Genomic DNA, 23,359 nt, shown 5'->3' on the forward strand with positions numbered 1-23,359 from the left:
TTTAAGGGGATTTCCCTATGTTTGGGAACACTCCTACCAACTGTCAAAAAGAGAGATCATTCAGTTTCAAGCATCTGTCAAACCTAAGCAATCTGCTGTACAATATTTCATTTCTGTGTAAGAAACTCAGCTGAAATTTTCAGTGATGCCTAAAGCAAATCAGCTGCTCTGTTCCCGCTTCAAAAAAAAAATAATAAATCTTGCCTACTTTCTCTTATATACCTTCTCCTTCCAAGTACAACAGGTAGGAGAAAAAAAAATAAACCTGCTCTGGGCTTTAATGTGCCAAAAAATGTCATCATCTTCAAGACTGTCAACACAACAACTCTAAGTGAACCTCCAGAGCAATATAACAGTTTTAGGGAGGATTTTTGCTATTCAGTATACTTCATGATCTCCCCTAAGTCAGAATTAAACCAATGTCCTAACCAGGGTGCCTGTGGGCTTGACAACACAAGGATTGGGATGAGTCCTACACACAGGCCCTTATCAGAAATCAAGGACTCTTTCTACAGCCTCCATTCATCAGAAATCAAGGTCTCTTCTACTACACCTGGAACAAAGATATTAGACATAAAATATTGTAACCAGTTGAAACTATCTTAGTAGATACAACATAATCCTACAACCATGAGTTTGACTTATTCCCCCCCACTTCCTGTCCTCAAGACTGTCAGCTGATGAAACGCAGAGATAACGGCATTCCGACAACGGCTAAAAGAAGCTTATTTTGTGGTGTTTTAGGATCCATCTGAGAGAAAACTGTTTCCCTGCTTCCCCACACACATACTCTGTATTTCATGGTCTCCTTGAGTAAAAACAGGGGGGACCCCACAAAAACCCCAAACTTTTTGAATGACCAGAAAATAACACCACAATTCTGCAGTCAATTCAAGATTTGTCCAGCTGTTCTTGGGTCTCCTATGTGATAATGATCAGCTTGGTCCTCCAAATCATCAAGGAATATTATTAAAGGTCTTCACACAACAATAAACAAGCATAGACGGAGCCACAGATGGCCAAAGACTGAATCTTTCTTGTATTTAACTTCACCTTAAATGTCTTCTTAGTCTTTAATCCAAAACTAAATAAAAAGGCAGTGAAAGCCTACTGGTCCACTCTGCACCAGCATTGGTCCTTCTCAAAGCAAAGGCTGCCAAACAACTAGGGTAAGCATAAACACACTTACACGCTTAACATCTATAGCTGCAATTCTCTAACACACTTCCAGGACACAAACCTGAGCCCATGCTGTTTCAAAGTGCACTGAAGCAAATCACCATCCATTATTTTAAGCTCTCCTTATAAAACCTTCACTTTCCAAAGTCCTGTAACATTCTATTCTTTCCTGAAAGATGACCGTTTTTACTCAGCCCAGCAAAAGATTTGTCCATATATGGACAGCCCTGAAGACAACAAATGGCTCTTTTCCCAGTCTATTATCAGGCCAGGAAATTAGACTGCCTGAGGTACTCTGCCTTACTTACTCGGTTCAGAGCCGAGAGAGGAAACATTCATGAGTTCGTCAATCATCCAGTTTCACACGAAGGTGAACGGATGCTTTTCCTTTAGAGCTTTAGCAGCAATCACCAGTACCAATTATATAGAAGATTAAAGTCCTCACACAGCCATGTGAGATAACAGAGTACTAATGGTGACAGTCGAAGTTACAGGGCAGACAGCTGTGTCCCCTAGGGCTTGGCGGAGCGGAGGAAAAAAAAAAAAGAAAGAATTAAAAAAAAAAAAATCAGACATCAATAAATTCATCAACACTGAAAGAGTGGAAACAGGAAGAAAGCAAAATCTCTTGTCTGTTTTTTAGTAAAGCCTCAGACATTTCCTTGCCATTGCTGATATTTAAATCCAGTTCTATATAAAGAACATTCTGAAGAACACTATTGGTATGAAGCACTTTGCCCTCTGATACTCAGGTGTCTGGAAAGCTCTTTGGCCTTTCTACACTCAACTTGCAGTTGAACTCACTTTCTTTAGTAAGAAAACATATATGCGAGGAATCTATACTCTGAATAGCTCTGAAAAACAGATTCAAGGTCCAAAGAGGTTAAGACTTCCTAAATGGCCAAGAAATACCATTCTCCTTTCACACTGGAAATCCTGCAAAGAAACCCCTCTCCCAGAGTCAGCTCAGATGCCTAGAAACTTAGTGGCAGGCCAGTCTTTACCTTTTAAAGCTGCAACAAAGGAAATGATTAAGGAAGCGTTAAAACCTAAGTGCACCATAAAAGGCATCTACCAGAAAACTAGCTGCTATTTGCAATCAAGAACGTGCCTTATTTACACGATAAAAAAAACACTGCAGTCCATATATCCTCCTAACATAGAGAAAAAAAGAACGTATCCCAAGAAATATGACCAAAGGTTGGTATTTCAGCTCCTCAGACTGGCAGAATTTCTTTCAGAAACTTGAGTAGGTGGGACTGTATCTCCTCAATGGAAAAATATGAACCGATGTGTCATAATCTATTTTTGTTTTGTTGGGATTTTTTAAATCTTCCTCTTCTGCCAGAAAATTCCTTATTGCCCCTTCCATTTCTTGATGTCCCAATTGTCTTTCCAGCTATGTTTATTTTCTGATTGGCAAGAAAACTATGAAATTCTATCTTGTTTCTTTTATATGGTTTCTTGCTCTCTTCCATTTTCCTCCTATTAATATATCCTGTGCGCGTTAATCTTTCAAAGTACATTTCATAGTAGAATCAAGCAGCCCTTTATGCTGCCAGCATTAGTCAACACAATAAATAGCTGTAAGATGGGTACTTCAAGTAGTCACAGAATTGTAACTACTAGATATCCATTCCTGATACTTCTCAAAAAGATTATGGGTATCTATAACACTACCAATCTCATTCATTTGACAGCTGCTCTCCCTTGGTAAACCTGTCAACACCGGGGCACGTGTTTGGTCTTTCAAAGAAAAGTATTTTCTGAAATGGAGTTGTAATGGGATAAAAAAACAAACACCAAAAACCCTCTTCCTGAAGACAGTGCAACTACTAAGAGGCTGTGGTAGGAATCAATTAACAAAACATACAAGAAGTTTTGGAAGGAGGAAAGGCCACTGAAAGCTCTCTCACCCTTTCAGCAGATAGCTCTAATAGGGGAAGCAAAGCCATCATCTCATCCCACCAGGAATCCTACCTCTGTATTTTAGGAGGATATGAACCTATCAGTTTATGTTGTTAAAAATACTGTTACCAGCACTTGGTAGTACTCTACTTCCTTCCCTAGCTTCTACCAGCTGCCCACCTTCTACATGAATGATACATGGGAATTTGACAAAGGTACAATACATTCGTAAAGAAAAATATATTTACCATAAATCTAAATCTAAACCATGCATAACTTAAAATCAGCAAGGGAAGGGAGCAGGTGACTAAGTGAAACTACAACAGCTCTAGCAGTTCACAGTTTAACAACAGCATTAAAAGCAGTATTTCCCTTCCTCCTTTTGACCATTAAATCAGTCAGATGAAGGGTTACTTCATCTGCCCAGCAGAGTACTCCACTTCAAAATGCCACAGCGCTGAAAGCCAACTGCTGTCTACATACAGTTACGTGAATACCAAAAGAAATGCTGTAGAATGGTAAACTAGTTTATAATCATATTTTGGACTCATCTCCCAACCATAACCAACAGCACGGTTTCCTCACCACAGCCTCAGAAACAGCAACTACCATTTCTTTTCACAAAGCTTGCTGATTTTCAAAGATGTCACAAGCCCATCTGTTGAGTCAAAGAAAGGAAAGTCTCTGTAACTTTTAAAAAAGAGTCCAGAAAATTAAGCTGAATTCAAGTTAAATGTAGCAAGCGTCTGAGTATGAACTATTGCTGTGAGCTGAGCTGGAAGGGTAAAGGATCTTAAATATTCTGTAAACCAGATACTAGTTTCCTGAAATACAGTGGCTTCTTGCTTTCCCCTTTCAAGGGAGAAAAACTCAGTTAAATATAATGACCTAAACCGACTCAGATGTCAAATATTCTGGTTTGGGTAGTTCCACTGTGCTTCCTTCGAAACCTGAAATTAAGTTAATTAAATGAATTATCCTTATCCAAATCATTATCCTAGCAGCTTTTTAGTGTGTTTGTTAGGGAACTTAGATAGTCTGCTTCCACAATTCTCCACCCCACCCCCCCCCCAAAAAAAAAAAAAAAGAAAAAAGAAATTATGTTGACAGACTTTCAGCCCTCAACATTGCACAACTGGCTGAAGGGCAAGCAGGGAGTTGCCTGACTGCAGCATCCGATCAGGAGAACCATCTCTATGCTCTAATATTCCAACTGCTACAGGATCAGCATTGTCCTTAATTCATTTTTAATACTTGCCACAAACACTGGGGGAATAAAAAGTCTGTTTCAAGTCCAAAATGCTACTTATGATTCAGAAATACACCTCTAGTGTATTTTATGACTGGTGCCCCTTTGTACAACAGCTATTTAATGTTTTGTTTTCTTAAAAACTTCCATAAAAACATCACAATCCTTTCATAAGCAAAACATGAGTCGCCATCCCCACCCCCCAAGCTGCAGGCCAGCAGGGAAAAAGGCCCTATTTTTTTATCATGGGGCAGGTGGTGAAGGAAAGGTGTTTTCCATTTTCTGTCAGACATGCACGTAAAGAGAAATCAGCAGCAGAGCTGTGTAGAAGTTTCATTAGAAAAACCCATCACTGCTTGCAATTCCCTCCTTTCCCTTGATTTCCATTTTCTTTATAAATATAAAATGCAGTTCATGCCCTTGAGCTTGTGCCAATGCATGATTTTACAGAAAGGCCATGTGAAAAACTTAGTGGTTCAATTTTTTAAGCAACCAAAAAAACCAAATAAGAGGATGACAGTTGTTTCAGATGAGATTGCTATGAAGTAGGAACTGAGAGCATCAACATCTGAAAAAAGAAATAACTTTCGCCAGTTTAACATACCTTATTCATTAGTTCAGACCACCCGATAGTGTCTTTTCAAGTTCATTTTCCTGAAATCTGAAGCTAAACCAGTCTTCATTTAATTCACAAATGCGTTTAGAGACACATCACCCCACGTAAAAGAAAAAAAAGTCTATTTGGGGAGAAAAAAAAAAACAACGCTATGTACCATTCTCATCCATGAATCCAACTCTTGTTTAGAGAGTTTTATTGGGATTTGAGTTGCAAATACATCTTTGGCCTGGAAAAACCAACAGCCACAAAATGACCATAAACAGAATAAATATCTTCAAGCTGTTACAAAAACATACTTTGTTTTATGTTACAAAGTCATTTTATCCTACTGTTTTTAAACCACTTGTAGAAGTTTTCTTCAGCAAGATTTATGTAGAGTTAAGCATATAAAAACCTGACCATTGAGTCTTCTGCCGTATGGCATACAGAAAGAACAACTGTCTGTCTAGTTACCATTCCCTTCCTATCAAGGCTGCCACAAGGTTCAGCCAGTGGCTTGCAAACTTCCATGAGATCACGGGCTATAAAACAGCACAAGGAATTATCCATAAAACAAATAATTACCATTATTTTTAATAATACAGAGCCATCAGAGCACCATTATGACCAAGAAAGAGGGGAATGTTTGCAAGTAGTCATTTTTGCTCCCATATCTGCATACATAAGTAACTGATAAAGTGCCTAAAAAGTTCTACAGAACAACATCAAAACATCACCACGCAGGTCTGGCTGAATTCTGAAAACACCTCTGTAATCAAAGTGTCTGTACACAGGAGGGACTTTCTTGCTTTACAATTTTTTTTGTTGGCTGTATGCTTTCCTGCCCCCTATACTACCATTGCCTTAAATACAGCAAAAATCAGCTAAAGTTACTAAGCACCAAACCTGTCTTCTACTCCACTGCTATGATCCCCACTGAAATTAAGGATAAACAAGAATAACTAAGGGAAGACACTTTCCTTTGGAGTGTTGTTGAAGATTTTCTGGTCAGAAATTCATTACACATAATTATTCACTCCACAAATTATCACTAAGGTAAATTTCTGTGTGTTGTATTCTAACAACTGTGACCAGATAAAAACATTTGGACACCCCAAGCATTCAGACCAACCACTTGTATAACATGGAGCTCATGTTCTTCCATATATTGCCATAACTTACTTTTTCTGAAGTCAACACAGAGGAAGCCATGTCAAAAAATTAGCAAGACAGTCATTGTTTTCCAGCAGCCAAAAAACATATTTAGAAGTGGTCACTGAACATTTCTGTTTTGAATCTGAAAAAATGCACAGCATTTCTGCAAGGGATGAAATGCAATGTGTTTCTACTTCAGATTAAATGAGTTTTAAAGTAGTTAAAATAGTGTATAATACAGCAAAGTGATTTGACTTAAACATATACTATTGCAGCAGACAGGATCAAGGTGATACTGTTTCAACTTAATGCATTTAGTTTCCAAGACAGACTGAGAGGAAACAATGCATCTTCATCAGAAAATATATTCCTGACAGGAGTAATACACATTAGATAAACGTTTAATCTATCGGAAAAATTTATCTATCAAGTCCATCCAGCTTTATGCATCTAGCCCTTCTTACAGTATCAATTACGTCGATTCTGTGTTTTAGTGTAGTCTGCAAAGGAAGAGACTAGAAGTTTTGCTGAAATCAGATTTGGCTGCGCCATATTTCAAAACATTTTGTGAAAATACTCTTCATGAATAAAACTTTCAACATTGCTTTGAGGGACTGATGTCAGGAAATCAGATTCATAAAACATGAACAACCAGTTACAACAAAAAGATCAAATGATAGAAATAAATATCATGGCAACTGAAATCAATGACAAATCTTGCATTAAATGGAGAAGAGCTACGATTTTGTTCTGTTTCCAGGAAACACAAATGCATTACATCAGTTGAGATGTACTTCCCATCACGATGACTCGATTGCAGAGTCCCTTGGTAAATTACACTTGAGAAGGAAGAAGCTACTGAAAACATCATTGACCTCTCCCCCAGAAGCTATGTATCTCTGCCTTGTGCATAAAACACTAAAAATTTTAGGAATCCAAAGAAATTAGAGCCATCATTAATAGAGCCTCAATGCTACTGAGAGGACTAATAAAGATGCAACAACAAAAATCCAACAAATCTTTAAAAGGTCAGAAGAAACAAGACATGCAATTGGCTTACTGGCTTTTCAGCTACAAAATTTGCCCCTACAAGTACATTTTGACCTTATAACTAATTGCAATCAAATTTGACCAAACAATACATGTATCAGATGAGTTCATAAAAACCAGCAGCTAGGAAGACCACAGAGACATGAACAAGTGGCTGCTAAAAGAGAACAGAGGTTCTGCCCACCTTATGAGATAGCAGAGGTTCCAGGCAGCACGAAGGCTAGGCAAAAAGAAATGGGTGGAGGAAGCAAAGAGAGAAGAAAAAGCAGCAGGAACATCCAGACTTCAGATCTAATGCCCACTGAATTGTTTCGGGTTTAGAGATTATTGGTCTTTGTCTTACTTAATTTGAATTGCTCTGTCACAGGTGCAAAGTTGAGCAGATGCCCTGTGCTTCAGCAGAAAAACCATGCAAGCAAAGTAGCTGAAAATATGAAGACACATAAAATAGGAGAGCAGCACTTTGGGTGGTACCCAAATTATGCATTGCTCCAAAAAAAGAAAGCATTATGGTAGTAAGATGACAGTATTTGTATTACAGTGTTTTAACAAAACAATTCATAAATACATAGCTATTTTTTTTTCAGAACAGCATTATTACCAGACAAGTGTGGAATAGAAATAAACTGCTAAAAACTAACTAAATCCCAAGCCTGAATTCAAAAGGTTCAGTGATCTGTGCATCAGCTGATCAGTTGATAAAACTGAAGGACTAAACCTTCACATGCAAATTTTGACAGCCAAACAATAGAAAAGACACCAGTAAGTAAAGGACCACATATAACCTCCAGCAGTACGAGACAGGAAGTCACAGTTATCCATGCTTCTGCATGTAAATGACACTGTGCATGCTGAATAGCAACATAGGAAGGTATCAGTAACCATCATCCAGACTGAAGACACATTACTTTACAGTCACTGTACAATTTTAAACGTGCTTACCTATTTCTCCTTATTTTCACCCTTTACTGATACTCCTCCCAAAAAACAATAATTGTTTTGAAGTTCAAGAGCTCTGATATAGTTTCACAAAGATTTTCCAACTGATTAAAAGATGCAGGTTTGAGTTATGAAGACATCTACAAAAACCATCACATTACCGAACTGCAGTTCTCCCTCAGTACAGCTTAATACCTCACTCTTTAAGCAACGGCACTGACTGCAGCACAATTAGCCATGGCCAGACCATACTGGTAAATACATAGGAGGAAGAAACTATGTTCTCAAACTCAGAGCAAATTTATATTAAAAGGTGAAGTAAAACAACTGCAAATTCTAATGGTCAAGATCAATAAATGAGGCAGAAAATGGTAAGTGCCCAGAAAACTATGAATTGCAAATATAGTCTAGAAGCATCTGAAGGATATCTTCTCTTCTGTCTTCTCTTTCATCTCCTCCCCTCCAGTCTTACTGACGCTGGTGAGGTAAATTTGTCGTCTTTATTGTTCTTACCGTTTCTCAATGAATATAATGCTATTTGCTAAAACAGTAATTCTTCCCTCAATGAAAATATATCTTAGAAAAGTGGCAGCAGCAGAACTAGGTCTAATCAAAACTAATCATTACCTCATTCATGGTTTTAATACAAGCACATTTAAACTGGTTTCACTGTTGGCCTTGAAGAGAATGATATACCATTACGTTTTTCATTCAAAGCCCCTAGATCCCCAGTGTCTGGGAGCTGTTTACAGAAAAAGATAAACACAACAACAAATTAAGTCACAGGAAGCTATAGCAACACTCTCCTTGGATCATTAAAGCAACACTGTCTGGCAGAGGGACCCCCAGATTAGACGCCAGGTCGTGAAGTCTCACTGTGGCTCTGCCATTTTTCCACTTTGTAGCCACTCACCTAATTTGAAATGGTTTCCCCAGCTCCCTGGAAAGATGACAGAGGTGCCCATGTTGTCTAAGTTTTAGACAACCTCCTGGTTTAGAAAACTTCCAAGTTTGTTGTGAGAACTAGTCTGTGCTCACCCAGCACTTGGGGGGTGGGGAGGGTGTAGGGGTGGTGGGTATCATTTCAGGTTCTCTCCAATCATTGACATACACAAAACTAGTGAATATTCTTGTACTTCTGTCTAATCCCTTTTGCATTCTTTAGTAATATGCAAGTGACAAGTCTATTACTGCCCCATAGTACAAAAAAAATTATTTCATGCCCACAAAACTTTCATGCAACCACCACCAGCAGAAAAGCCCATAAGACAACTAGCAATTCCACACTCTGTCTTCACTATAGAATTAGAAGTATTCAGGGTTTGCCAAGAAAAAAGATACCAAGTAACACTTCTATCAGCAACAGCATGCACATTCTGGACTGGGTAAAGTACCGGGCAAGGAAAGCAAAAGCCCTGTGGGGGAAAAAAAAAACAAAAACAAAAACAACATTGAGCATGGTAGTAGAGACCTTCATAAAGCTGACTTCCAAGATGGCAAAATCTACATTACATAAATCATGCTATTTCCCCATCTCTGAAGGACACTTCCACCTTAAATAACACATTTTAAACATGCACTTCCAGCTTATCTTTAGAAGTTTATGAACCCTTTAAGGCATGCATCTTCTCCCTTTTTAATCCTGGTCTGTTCTAACTGAAAGCAGCTCCTCGATCTAGATCACCATGGGGCCATATGAATGTGCCTGCACAAGGAAGGAGCACACATGTATAGGAAAGAGCAGCCTTAAGGAGGAAGAATTAGGCCATTTCTTTAAACAGGAGGGTTAGTTTATGTGAACTTCAAGCGACCATGAAACTATGGTGTAGCTGTATCAAGCACGGTGCTAAGATGCTAAGCACAGTGCTAAGATGAGCTGCTGATGAAAGGGGTTATCCTCTCAATAGCTTCCAGCAACATGCTAATGTGACTCGTTTTCCCATCAACACTGGTGATCCTCCGATTCCACAGTGAACTTATTCAGGAAGTTAACCAGCAGAAAACTTACCCCACACCAGAGAGAGTTGATGGGCACCTACCATCTCAGTTCCCTGAAACAGCTTGCTTTGGGGTCAGACATGTTCCAGCATTAACAGACAGAACGGGGACGAAGCAAGTAGGTGTAACAGTTTATGTCCTCATTGCTCCTAACAGCCTCTTGCAACCTGCTTCTAGAGGTTACCAGCACACAAGTAGGACCCAAGGTCACTTCTGCAGTTCTTCATCAATCACAGCAGCCTACAGCTCAATATATTTGCAGACATTCACCTCTGCATGCATCACAGGTTAGGAAGCCAGACAATGTGCTTGAGCCTTTCTGCTGCTACCTCTGGTGAGCTGGTAGTGACTTCAAGCAGTGAAGCATAGGTTAGGTATCTCAGCTGCCACTAGTAGACCTGCCAGAGCTCACCTCTGAGAGGTCTAAAACAGCCAATATAAAAGTCTTTATATAGACTTTCAAATCAGTTTGACAACTCAGTTTTAAGTTCCACAGTGAACTTTAGCACAGGATATTTCTATATTTAAACAAAGTTTAAGTCTTACCAATTTATGTTTTAGCAAAAGAATTTCAATATTCCAATATTGTTCAATATAACCATGTAACTGTTCTCATGTTCTCTTTTCAATTTTGATATATATAGCAGATTTCAACTTCCTTACCATTCCTCCCCTTCAGCTCCATAAACACCAAAAGAATTGTTATCAAACAAGAAAAACAAAAACCTCCTTTTACAAGTGCTTGGGAAAAAGTGTTTCTTGGCACAGCAGAACGGCTAGTTGCTTTGATTCAAACACAAGTTGTTAAGATGTTGCAAAGTGCTAAGAGAGTAGTTCAACATACTTAAAAAAAAAAAAAGGTACACACAGCTGAATGAACGAAAACAAACAAAAAATTAGCCTTGCAGGCAAATCAGAAGGTAACAACTGCAACACCATCTTGTAAACAAGAATCAAGTCTTGTCACAGACAAGTAAGAGGTCACCATCAGCAAAGTAACCAGCCACAGTGATGTTAGCTATACTCACAACATATCCATGGCTAGAGCCATCCAAGGTGATTCACGTTAAGAGACAGAGAAGGCGCATGCGCTCTACATGTAGCCTGATTTATGCTTTAATAAACTGTTAGAAAAAACAGGAACAAGGTGGATAAGTTATTAAATTACAAATAAGGCTTTCAAAAAAAAAAAAAAGAAAGAAAAAACACACAAGGTACAACAGTAAAACTTTCAGAGTGACCTAGTAAAATAATGGTAAAAGACACGGCCAGCTGGCATACACAAGAGATCGTCAAATAGCAGTTGGCCAATCAGTGAAGATAACATTAAGCTACAATAAGTGAAGAAATAAATTAAAAGGTTATCTGTAAATACATTCATAAAGTACATAAGATTCACCAGGCACAGTTTACGTTGCTACTAAAAAGAGGAAAAAAAATTATAGTTAAGCAGAAAGAAAGCATTTGTGACATTAAAAAGAAAAATAACCCTCACACTTAAAAAACCCGTAATCTTACACTTCAGTGAAATCTTATACTTCAGTGAAAAGATTTCTTCAAAATTTGATGATTTGCTGGGAGATATTTACATATCAAGTCTTTCATCTACCCAAAAAGAAACCTCTCAAAGTTTATAAATAGCTTTCCCTATAAGGATGAACATTTTCTTCTGCTGCAATCGCATTCCTTTGAGCAATAAAAATGTTAAACTTCTCTTACCATTCCACTCTTCTCCTTTCTCTATTTCTGATTTCTACACCTTCAATACTACTGCCATAGATGGAAAAGCCTCCATCATTTTTCGTTAACATAACATACGTGCTATCACCACACACACTTCATTCATCCTTGTCCATTGACAAACTTTATGTCTTCTCGTTCCCCTGTGAACATTCATTTACGCGTTTTAGCCACAACCTCTAAGAAGCCTTCCAAAGCAGCAAGTTGAGGAAATAAAGACAGACAAGCTAAATAATTGCACTGAGTCAGGCAGCAAGCCATGTCCTCCATCAATGGTCCCTTATTCACTGGACGCATCTTTCATTCAGGGCTTTGTAAAACCCACGGTTCATTCACCATGAGAACTTGGTCTGTAGAAACAAGGTCTGCCCTAGTGCCACAAACAGTATAAAGATTCCTCTGCTGGTCCATATGGCTATGTCCCTGCACAAGTAAATAAAACAGCCCAGAGCCTGCTCTCTAGCCACAATGTAAAGGGGCATGACACAGCCTGTGTCCACAAAGCTAAACTCTTCTCCTTACACAAGGTCAGAAGAGACTAGTACAATTCCCTCTGCCTTTTGCGAACAGTCCCCCTTTGCTTTCTCCCAACACACATGCAGGCTGTTAGGCATCTGTCTAAACTGGACCAAGGAGCACACTAAAAATTAAGCAGAATGGACAGGACTAGAGCTCAAGCCCACATCCTCTCTGTGCTTAGTTCAAAAGTATAAGCACTGGATATAGCTCCAACAGAAGTCCAAAAAAGGTTTAAAAGAAACAGGCAATCTACAAGCACATTCCTACCCACAGCCTATGAAAGTTCCTACAACACAGCAGATGATCTTGTTCTCTCTTTCACCACAAGAGCTAAGGCAGAAGTTGTAAGGGGAATGCACTGTTCTATAAACATTGGAGACTGCAGGTCACCATAGTCTGACCTCTTGAAAGCACTTCTCAAAAGGACACCGCTAATCCCAAGACCCTCTTGCATTCATAATTATGAACTGAAGTCCACAGAACTACATTTAAGACTCAAGATTCATGAAAAAGCAGCTTCTCGAGGGTAGGTGTCTTGGGAGTCTGTCTGAAGAAACAGGAAGAGTAAGACACATCCACACAACAGCAATTTGCTCACAAGCATGAGACACGGGAGACTGGCATGATGAAACGTGAGCATACTGGCTAAGGCAGCGCCTGTTTTGAGAACAGATGAGTTCAGTTTCCTGTTACATCAAACAGTAACTTTCATCAGTCCTACGTTTGCACAAAAAAAAAAGGCAAGGAAAAAAAAAATCTCTACTGACATCACAGTTAGGGCTGGGCAGACAGTGGCCGATGAGGAAATACAATGAGTCACTGCAAAGGCAGAACACATAGCAAGAGTTTTCAAACTGCCATGAAAAATTTAGTCTTACCAAAAAAAAATAGACAATACAGCCCAAGTGAACTACACCAGAAAAAGAGTAACAGCAGCATAGTGCCTTCACACAACCAAAGCAGGTAGGGAAAATGAGAACACTGTAAAAAGGACAGGGTAAGACACAGGCCCACTGCAGGAAGAAACAAAATCAACACAATTCAGCAATCAAGAAGGAAACATCAGCTAAAATAAGCTGATGGGTGGACAAGAAGGAAATAATATTAAGCTGAAAATACAGATACAGCTGAAAGAAAGAGAAAGCCATGCAAAGAAAGCACAGCCGACAGAGCTACATTCCAAGAAGAAATTCATTCTGGAGAAGTTGCCAAGGTATCTGTATATGCATGAAAGAAAACCAAAATATAAACACAAAAAAACAGTGCAAGTAAAAGAATGAGTTATCATAAACTTAACTGCTATGTGTTAGGGGAAAAAAATCATTAGTGAAATACTAAGGCACGTAACTTTTCATAACTTTTTTTGTTGTTTTTTGGGGGGGGGGGTTGGGTTTTTTTTAGAATATGTCAAAGACCACCAGAAAAGAGGGTAGTAGCTTTACCCAGTTTGGAAGTAAATCAAATAAGACACTATGGAAGAAGTACAATGAGGAAATAAAAATTAGGCAGTGAGGAAAACTACAAAAGAATAAACACGATGCACACTTAGCCACCATAATTCAGGCTAAGCATCTTATTCCCTGAACCAGCAGAACACCCCAATGATGCAGAAATGCTACTAAAATATCTAGGGCAAAGAAAGTGGCATCTTTCCTGCCAATTAGGAAATTTCGCCACAGGCAAAGTAAACAGTATTATTAAGGTAAACATGGCAATGCTTGTCAGCAGCTAGAAATATCTGCTATTTTGGGTATGTATGGATCAGAAGGATTAGAGATGCAAGGTTTCTGTACAAAGTTGTTAGAGCTTCGGATGCAAAAGTTTTCTTTCCTTTAGGAACTATTTGTGGCTTGACATTAGAGAATTTCTTTTTGATGCAAGTGGAAGGACAAGAGGAAGGAAGAATGTTGGTATTATTAACAGCTGAATAAACTTTAAGATACATACAGCTCAGCTGCACAGGAGTTGGTTGATAATGCAGAAACAAGGAATCCGATCAATAAGTGCTAATGAAAGTATTAAATCTTCACAGTTTTCAGACGGAAGGTGGATTAACTAGTCTCAGATCCTGACAATCTCTTCTTTGGGTCCCAACATCAAAGAAGGTAAGAATACTACTGCTGCTTCTATATTGAGGTTTTTCATTATTATTTTAATTAGAAACCACTAAAATGAGTATGAGTTCTCTAAAGGCAGTGAGTAACATCCAAAAGCCTTCTCTTTTGGTATTCGTGAGCCAGAACTACTTTGGAAAGCCTTCAAGTGATACAGAGACCCCAATTCTAGTCTTATTGAGCCATAAGATTTGGCATCTCTTAATGATGTGCATGTTGTTATTAAAAATCTCACTCACCCAGACTAAAAACTTGCTATCAATGTATTTTTCAAAAGAATATGAAATTTGGAAACACAATATTTTTTCTTCTTAATACCACCTATGACAAAGTGCTTAGGAGCTGGGAATTAAGAAAGCTTCCTGTGGTGATAAATCAGTGGGAAGAAGATATATAAAAAGAACTCCAAAATAAAGGAGTTCCTTGTAAATATGTAAATGATACACTTTTTGGAACTAATTCATACTCTAGCCAAGTTTTTTTCCCTAAGAACATAATTAGCATACTTCTAAGTTGAAATAAAGCATTCCCAGTGTGCACTAACAGTTAAGATGAATTCATCCATTTACCATAAAAATTTGGAACTTGTTAACTAGCTTGTCCTTCTCCCCTGCAAAATCAAACACATTATGAGCATTTTGGACTGTTCATTTGTTAATAAAGTCACGATTGCGAGTCTGTTACCTGCCTTTTGAACTGTCTCATTTGAGTGTGCAACACATCAATACATTGTCTGGCACAGCAGAAGCCGAAGTCTTCTATAAACATCAGCCAGGCTGGTTCCTCCCACACTAATTATGACAGCTTGACAAGAAGTGATGATGAAACCACAGAAATATGCCGCTTTCTCACAAGCTTTTAAAAAGGGGACAAGGGGGTTGGGGAAAGCCCACCTCCCAGGATGAAAATGCTGTTTCCTCACCTTGAAACAAATTAGAAAGAAAAAATTGCATGACTTAATAGAAGAGGTCAAACCTGAAGCTTGATTCAACACAGTTGCCGCATTCAACCACATCAACTTGTCACATCCCACAAGATAACTGAGGCTGAGCTGTGAGAGCCTTCAGATGGCAAAGGAACAAAGTACTGCAAGGAGCTGTCAATCAGTAGGTGGCACTCTTCAAACTCTGACAGTGGGAAGCCAAGTACCAGCACAAGTGAGGACACATTACATAGCAAAGTCTGGATCTTTAGCAGAAATATCAACAAGAAATATTGAACAACTTTAAGCATAACTGACACCCATGGGGAATGCAATGGCTTCATTTCAGTAATATACACAGCAATCCTTGTACGTAACCTCTGAAGTTCCTAAGAATTATAATTTTTGAGTGCTATAAATATTTGGGATGAACACTACCATATACTAGCGTACTAAAACCAGTATCTTAAGAAATTATCCATTACATCTGCAGAATACTTTGAATGCAGCCTTGTAGCTAATTATGTAGATGTAAGTCAAACTCATGAATGATAATATTTTTTTTAACATAACAAAACATATCATTTATTTAGGTTTTGCCACAGCTGTTCTTCAAAGCTGGGGAATAAATTTGTTACAATAATTAGAATAGATAACTAAATCTTTTGGAACAATATATGAATTGTTATCTCTGTGATATTTAGTGGTGAAGATGTAACCCGCGCACCAAAAGATTCAATTGTTTTTAGAGTTCAAATCAATACAAGGTATAACAAAAATGAAAACATTGCTCCATAAAACAGGTGTCAAATTTTCCATTCCTGCAAACAGTGGTTCTTCATTTAACAATTATAGACTTTTTTTGGTTTTTTAAATACAGACTGAAATCAATACACGTTACTGCTCATTTGATAAAATAGTAAAGGAAGAGCAGATGTAGTAACAAAGTTCCAAGTACAGGTATTTGTGATTGAAACAGCCAGCAGAGGGAGTATAAAAACAAATTTTTTTTAAAAGCGCCTTTTTTTTAATATATATTTCTTTAACTTATGATCTTAGCTTTCTTTTAGAATATAATAGTGCCAAAAGTGCAAAAACTAGAATATTGTAAAAAACATTGAATCTTAAAGTATTAAACATAATGACTTGAAACTAAAATACTTTTTAAAGTAGCATTAAAAAGTTAGCTTATATTAGCCTCTCCAAACTGAAATACGATTTTAATCACAGACACGGTTAACATCGACCAACAAGCTGCATAAGCCATTTCCAAGTTATAAATACACACACACACACAGACTCTCATTCTTATTTTCCAAATCTAAAACTAAGTTCATGATTTGAGAATATTGAGAGAATGTTAGGTATAATCTATTTGTATTAGAATACAGCACAAAATCTTAAAACTGAACATAAGGTACTGTTGTACTGATCTGTACAACAGAAGATTTAAAAGCAAGTAAACCAAGTATATGCCCTAGATCATTAGTGGAAATGAGCATTTACATGACTGTTTCAAAATCAAGTCACTAAGTCATGTATACGCTGAAATAAAAACTCATCTTTACGGCTTCAGGTTTTCACCATGTCCAGCTGATAAGTATGGCTTAAACACAGGCAAAAGGAAGGACACGAACGGGGTGACTGGGGCCACCAGCCTTGTGTTAGATTCTTAAATGAGCTGCCATCCTCCTCGCACAAGTGACAAAAAGAAACTATTTCCCAACTCACCTACACTATCCCACTGTGCATAATCACACCTTCCACAGTCCATTTTACACGAGGAGCAAGCTTACTGAGTTAACAGTGAAGGCACTACCTCCTTTCTCAAGGCCTATGAGCACCAGGTACCCCCAAGCCACCAGGCAAACATGGGCAGCAGAGCTGAGGAGTCAAAGGGACAGAGGATTAGTTATTTCAAATGTAAACTGCATGCTTTATAGACAACCGTTTGTAAAAATACCTGACTCGGACAAACAAGCCCTCCTTCACCGTTAACTGCTTGTGCCTGCACGGTTTCCATTGCCTTTCCATGCCATTCCTTGCTGTCTGCCCCATGTATCGGTCCATTATCCCTCTAACTAGAATGGCAGTGCTTCAGACCAGGATACATGGCGTTCCTATACATTAATGCAAAATGTGGTATTATGAAACATCAGTCCTGATAGGAGCTGCTGAATGACATCACTTATCATCATAACTATACACCGCTTAGTGACAATTTTGCTTTCGATTAATGTGGAGCCAGGAGCCTTGGGGTGAAAACCAGAGACAATTCCATTTTCTACATCAGCATCTAAATTTTAAGGATGATTTAATTGTAAAACCAAACCCTGTCCACCTTTACACATGGGATTCATTGCTGAAGATCAGCATTTGGCTTACAAAACCCTGATTGCAAGAAATGAATAGACAGACCAGGAAAAAAAGAAGAGTCAAGCCAAGGCTAACTTTCCCATTAGTGCAGGTAACAGGAATACTTTTAACTTTATTTAAACAATTGCTATTTTCTTCCACAACTATAGTTCTTACTACATCTACTCTTTCTTAGAGTACTACTCAATCGGAAAGTCTTAGCATCTGGCAGATGAAGGGGCAGGATAAACTTGCTGCATCACCAAAAAAAAAAAAAAAAAGCCAGATAAACGGTAACTCTGTATAAACTATCAATATACTGGTAATACTCTGACAAGCAGAAAGCCCCCATACTGCAAAATACTCATACCTGTGAGTAGACGTATGGGACACAGATGAAATATACTACACATATGCAGCTTGAGAGACCTTGAGTGTAGAAGGAACATGGGATGCTCCCCTGAAGGTAAGACATTTCACAGAAACCTGGAATACCTGGCAGCTTGCAGTATCCTAAATATGGTAGAACGCCACTGGAGAATTGATCCCGGATGTTAGACACTAAAAGTTTCTCAAAACGCTCTGTTATGTACCCAGTTACAGATTTTAAACAGGTAAGAAAAACAGCACACACCACACAAAGTTCATATAAGCTTCTGTAGTCCAGTCCAGTACTTTATTAGGAATCTTAAAAACAAAAATAGCCAGATATGGCACAAACTGAGTATTGCAGAACCTAAAATTTTAATAATATCAAGAACCTCCTAACAAAATCCTGACTGGAGAGCACGCAAGTCAAAAGAGCTCAGAGGAGAAAGAATACATCTGTAGCGATTTCATTGTTTTCCAGGCTTGAGGATGCTGTTAAGTCACTTTTAAATCTCCCTTCCAAAAGAGCTCATCTCAGTTCTCTTCCCTACAGAACGCCTCAGTTTCCCTGTAAAAATATTTAGACTTTTTTTTGTCTTTAAAGTCAAACAGTGTATATATGTATATATGTATGATTTAGAACCTAAAATACAATTCAGGAAACAAAAGCTATGAGAGACAGCACATTATCTTCATTATTCTGCATGATCTCATCCTCTTCAAAACAATAATAGCCTTCCGGCTGCACTGTAACCAGGACTGTGCACAGTACTCCAAACAGTTGGACAAGTGCTCTTTGCAGTAGCAGCACTGGAACTGAATAGTATCTTGTTTGACTTCCCTCCACTCCTTTTTTCAGCCGGGTTTCCTAAGGAAATCAGACTTATGCAATCACTCGAGGAGGGAGGGAAGTGTACGCATATGTATATACGCATGCACATGGATGTCTGTCCGTCTGACCTCACTAATACCTTTTGAGCCCACTGGCCAGTTTCAATCACATTCAAAAGAGGAGTAGAGATAGCAGACATTTAGGTTCTTGAGAGTTTCATGAGAACAGGCTGCAGACCACGGAAAGTGTCTCCACAGAGAGAGAGGCTGCATGTCTTCTTAGATGTCAGTAAACTCACAGGGGAAAGAACCATTCTGGTCCTTTCCTGCCTGCAGGAAAATCTTCAGTCAGAGGTCACAATCAGTCAAAGATGACCAGGTTTCTTATGTTCAAGTGTTCATAAAATAGCTTGAGTTGAATTCACCACTGCTTTTAAAATGGTGTTTTGAACAGAGCTGATGTTTTCCGTGTCATCTTTTTCTCAGTCTAGCATAGGAGAGAATTGCCCTACATGACGGATATTCCCTGGCTCTGTCCCTTGCTCCCAAGACCACTTACTTTAAAACATCAGAGTTGTACCACATGCATGACAGCATTCTACCTCTCTCAAACACAGAGAAAATAAAAACTGGAAGAGCTTAGGATTCCCTTCAGGCCTCAAAACTACACAAGTATGTGGCTCTGTAACATAATCAACTATTGAATAAAGTTTTAAAAAGACAATGCAGCAAGTGTATAGTCATCGTTATTCACCTCTACTGTAGAACAGAACAAGTACTACCATGCTTGCAGGCTATTGTGCTAAAGACAGCTGTAAGGCAATAAGACAAATAATGAGATTTCAGCTGATATCTCTATAGTTCTTCTCACATTCCCCCAAAATGCGTGATATGTGTTAACTACGTACTGTTCACCTGTATCCAAAAAGCCAGCTAATAAAAGTATGCTAACAGATTAAAATGCAAGTTGAGGGACACTTTAAGGCATAAATCTATGATTTAAGGAATTGTCACAAAAAGAAGAAAAAAATAACCAAATAAACAAACAACCACGGCTGATTGAAGTCACCTTAAGCATCAAAACATTAGGTGAGCAAAAAAAAGTTTCTGATTAAAAAAAAAAAAAAATGTATTTCAGCCCTGATACATGCTCCGCTTGGAAATTCGTTAATCCCATGACCAAAGTGAACCCCACCACATTCCCCGGCGGGGCGCTGGAGCTGAGGGCTGGCGGGAGGACACGGGCAGCCCGACCCCGGCAGGTTTCAGCCCGAAGCCCCGGCCGCTCCGGGGCCGCCACCGCGGCGGGGGCGCCCAGCCGGCGGGGCGCGGCGCACCAGCGAAACGCCTCGGAGAGGGGAAGGCGGCAGCGGCAGGCTCGGGGCGAGACACCCGAGGGGCAGCCGGGCCGCGTCCCTATGAACGGGGAGTTTCTGCCATGCGAAACCCTCCTCCCCCCTCTCACAACGCGCCTCGGCGGCTCGGGCCGGCCAGCGGCACCCGCCGCCGCCGGGCTCCCCCGCCCAGCGCGGGGAGGGCACTCGCCAAGCCCCGCACCGAGAGGCCAGGCGGCTGCTCTCCCTCCGCTCCCGCCTCCCGACACGGGGCGAGCGCGGCCCCGCGCCCGGGCTCGGTGGGAGCCGGCGAGGGTTTCGCCGGCAGCGGAAGAGGCTCGCTGCGGAGCGCCCTTTATGGAGCGCCTCAATGCCCCTTTATTCCGCCCTCCCCGCAGCCGGTCGCTATCCCCGTTACAGCGCCAGCCCCCCACAGCAAGGAGCACATGCTTCCTCTCCGGCTTCTCGCCCGCCTTGCAGCGAGCCACGGCCGGGGGAAGAAGGCAGCCAGTACCACAGCCGGTTCGAAGCCACGGAATTTGCAGGCGTGTGGCCGATCCGACAGGGGATGCGGAACGAAGCGATACATTTCACCCTTTTCGGTCCTCCGCCGCCGCTTTTCTGTCAGCTGCCGACACCACAATGCTTCCTTATTGCTACTCCAAGTAAGTAGGGGTGAAAGTCTCCATTCCCCCTTGTATCATTCCTAAGCAAATCAGGCATGCACCAAGCAAAAGGCTGACAGACACACACGTAGAGTTGTCTGATCCCGAAATGATGCCGAAATCCCCGCGGCGTTAACAGCCAGCTGCCACAAAGAGCACTCAGTTACATCGAGCATCCCCTTTGTCCGTGCATCCTCGATACACACCCGGCCGCTCCTCCATGCGTCCACGCACGCCCCACGTAGACGGCCCCTTTGTGTCTTCGCCTCCCCCCCACTCACAAAGAAATGCCCCTTCCTCAGGGCATGCACCCAGCCTCGGACACAGCCCTTCGCCTCCCCCCTAGACACGCGCGACCCGCCGCCGGGCACAGCGCTCCGGTACCTACTTGTGTTCAAGAAACAGTCCGTAAACCTCCTAAAGCAGCTTGCAGAATTAGATCCATCTTCCATGTCTGGCCCTAGGAGCAGGGGAGACGAGAAGGAGAAGAAGGCGCCTCTCTGCCGCTGCTGCCGCCTAGGAGTCCTGCTCCCGCCGGGGCCGTCGCCTCCTCGGATCCCGTCGCCGCGGGCTGCTGCTGCTGCAGCACCGAGGGAATTGCAGGACCACGGGCGAGAGGCGGCTGGCGAGAGGAGGGGCCGGGAGTGGTGCTGCCGGGAGCCGCCGGCTGCGGAACGGAGCAGCAAGCCCTGGATGAAGGAAGAACAGAAGAGTCTCCTCCTGCCGCTGCCGCCTGGATGGGCGATCAAGTGAGCTGCTGCTGCTGCTGCTCCGCCAACATCTCTTCCTCCTCCTCCTGCCGCTCTCGCTGCCTCTCCTCCTCCTTCCCTCCCTTGGAGACTTGTGAGGTTAAAGGAAGACGAGGAGGGGAAACGAGGAGGCGGCGGCAAGAAGTAAAAAGAAGATGGAGAAGCGGAGGAAAAGGAGGGGATTGGAGCGAGGAAAGGAGCCGCTGCCGCTCTGGGGACGATGCTGGCGGAGGCGGCGGAGGAGGCTGTCCCTGCAGCGCGGCTCCTGGTGCTGCTGGTGGTGGTTGTTAGGAGGAGAAAGAGGGAGCTGCAGGCAGCCGAGCCGCCTCCAGGAGCGGGGGGAGGAGGAGGAGACCCGCCGCTGCCTCCACCTCCGCCGCTCTGGCCATGGGAGTGGAGCGGGCGGCTGCCGGAGCCGGGCTTTTCCCCGGGTGCTGCAGCCAGGGGGGCCGAGGGGCGGGATAAGATCCGCTTCTCCGGGTTGGACATGCTTCCGCTCTTCCCTCCCTTTCGCGGTAGTTTAAGGCAGGACGACTAGGAGAGGTACCGGAGTAAAGCGAAAGGGGAAGCCGAAAAAGGACGGAGCCAAACGAGGGGCAACCGCGGATGAGCGCTTCGTTCCCTCCAGCAACCCCCGGGCAGTATTTCCTCCGCACCCCGGCTCCCCGCCCTCATAAAATCCTCACATTTCCGTTCCCCCTTTAGGCCGGAGGGGACAGGGCGCTACTGACCGCCAAGCGGTTCCGATCCCCTTTCAAAGTCCGCTTTTCCTCATGCTCCCACCTCGCATTCAGGGCAAGAAAACGGCAACAATCTGTATTTTCTTCGAGCGAGGCAAATATTGCCCCGTATGTGCGTGCGCGTCTGCAAAGAGGCAGATAAAATCACTGCAGTGCCGCTTCCAATACCAGCCCCGGCCGCCAGAAAACGCCCACTGGCGGAGCCAGCGCTTCCCAGGCTGCCTCCCTTCCTCTCATTACCAGGCGCGCACACGGGAGCTACGGCACAGCGCTTACCTAAAGGCAACGCAGGGAGAGGGAGAGACACGAGAAAAAGATCCTCCCTATGCGGCCTCGTTAGTTTAAACAGATATTTCCAGCCACCGAGATCAAAAGGTAGACGCCCTGCGGCGCCTGGGATGAAGATGCCAGGGAGCTGCCCCTCCGTTTCGGTGGGGCATCAAACCCCCGCTCCTATACGGGGATGCACAGTCCCTTCCCGACGCTCCGCATCACACGTGCTTGCTTCACCCCCCCTCTGCCCCCCCATCGCAGTCTCTGCTTGGCACACCTGCAGCCACCTGCCCCTCAGCCCCAGCCCTCCAAGCCGTCCGGCTCCCCGAGGGGCTACCTCAGATCATGGCCACAGGTGCGGCGTGGCTCCGGGGCCACCACCGGCCTGGCTCCACCGGCACAAGCGGCGCCGCTCACCAGCGGAGCCTGTCGCGCCGGCCAGCCGCCACCCCGACTCCGTGGCCGGGTCCCCGGGCAGGCGGGGTCCCGCCCCGCAGCCCCCAGGCGGCCGCGCTCCCCTCGAAGGAGCGTCCCGCCACCGCCGCCGGCTCCTCGGCCGACGCCTCGCCACCCCGCCCGCCGCAGCCCGCCCGTCCCGGCGGCACGGCGCCTCGGCGGGCCGCGCTCCGGCGTCCCTCAGCGGGACAGCCGCCGGGGGAACGCCCGGCCGAG

At 42.3% G+C, this 23,359-nt stretch overlaps 1 protein-coding gene across 1 annotated transcript in view; it reads right to left on the minus strand.

The window, feature by feature from the left end:
• Positions 1 to 22,178, minus strand: part of PDE10A (phosphodiesterase 10A) — a 195,208-nt gene extending 173,030 nt beyond the window's left edge. The window contains exon 1 of the mRNA XM_075499111.1: positions 21,314 to 22,178. Within this exon, the coding sequence (XP_075355226.1) occupies positions 21,314 to 22,163 (850 nt within the window). The 5' untranslated portion in view covers positions 22,164 to 22,178. The remainder of the gene's footprint in view (positions 1 to 21,313) is intronic.
• Positions 22,179 to 23,359: the final 1,181 nt, after the last annotated feature.

Source organism: Mycteria americana, chromosome 3 (genome assembly GCF_035582795.1).
Source record: "Mycteria americana isolate JAX WOST 10 ecotype Jacksonville Zoo and Gardens chromosome 3, USCA_MyAme_1.0, whole genome shotgun sequence".
NCBI lineage: Eukaryota > Metazoa > Chordata > Aves > Ciconiiformes > Ciconiidae > Mycteria > Mycteria americana.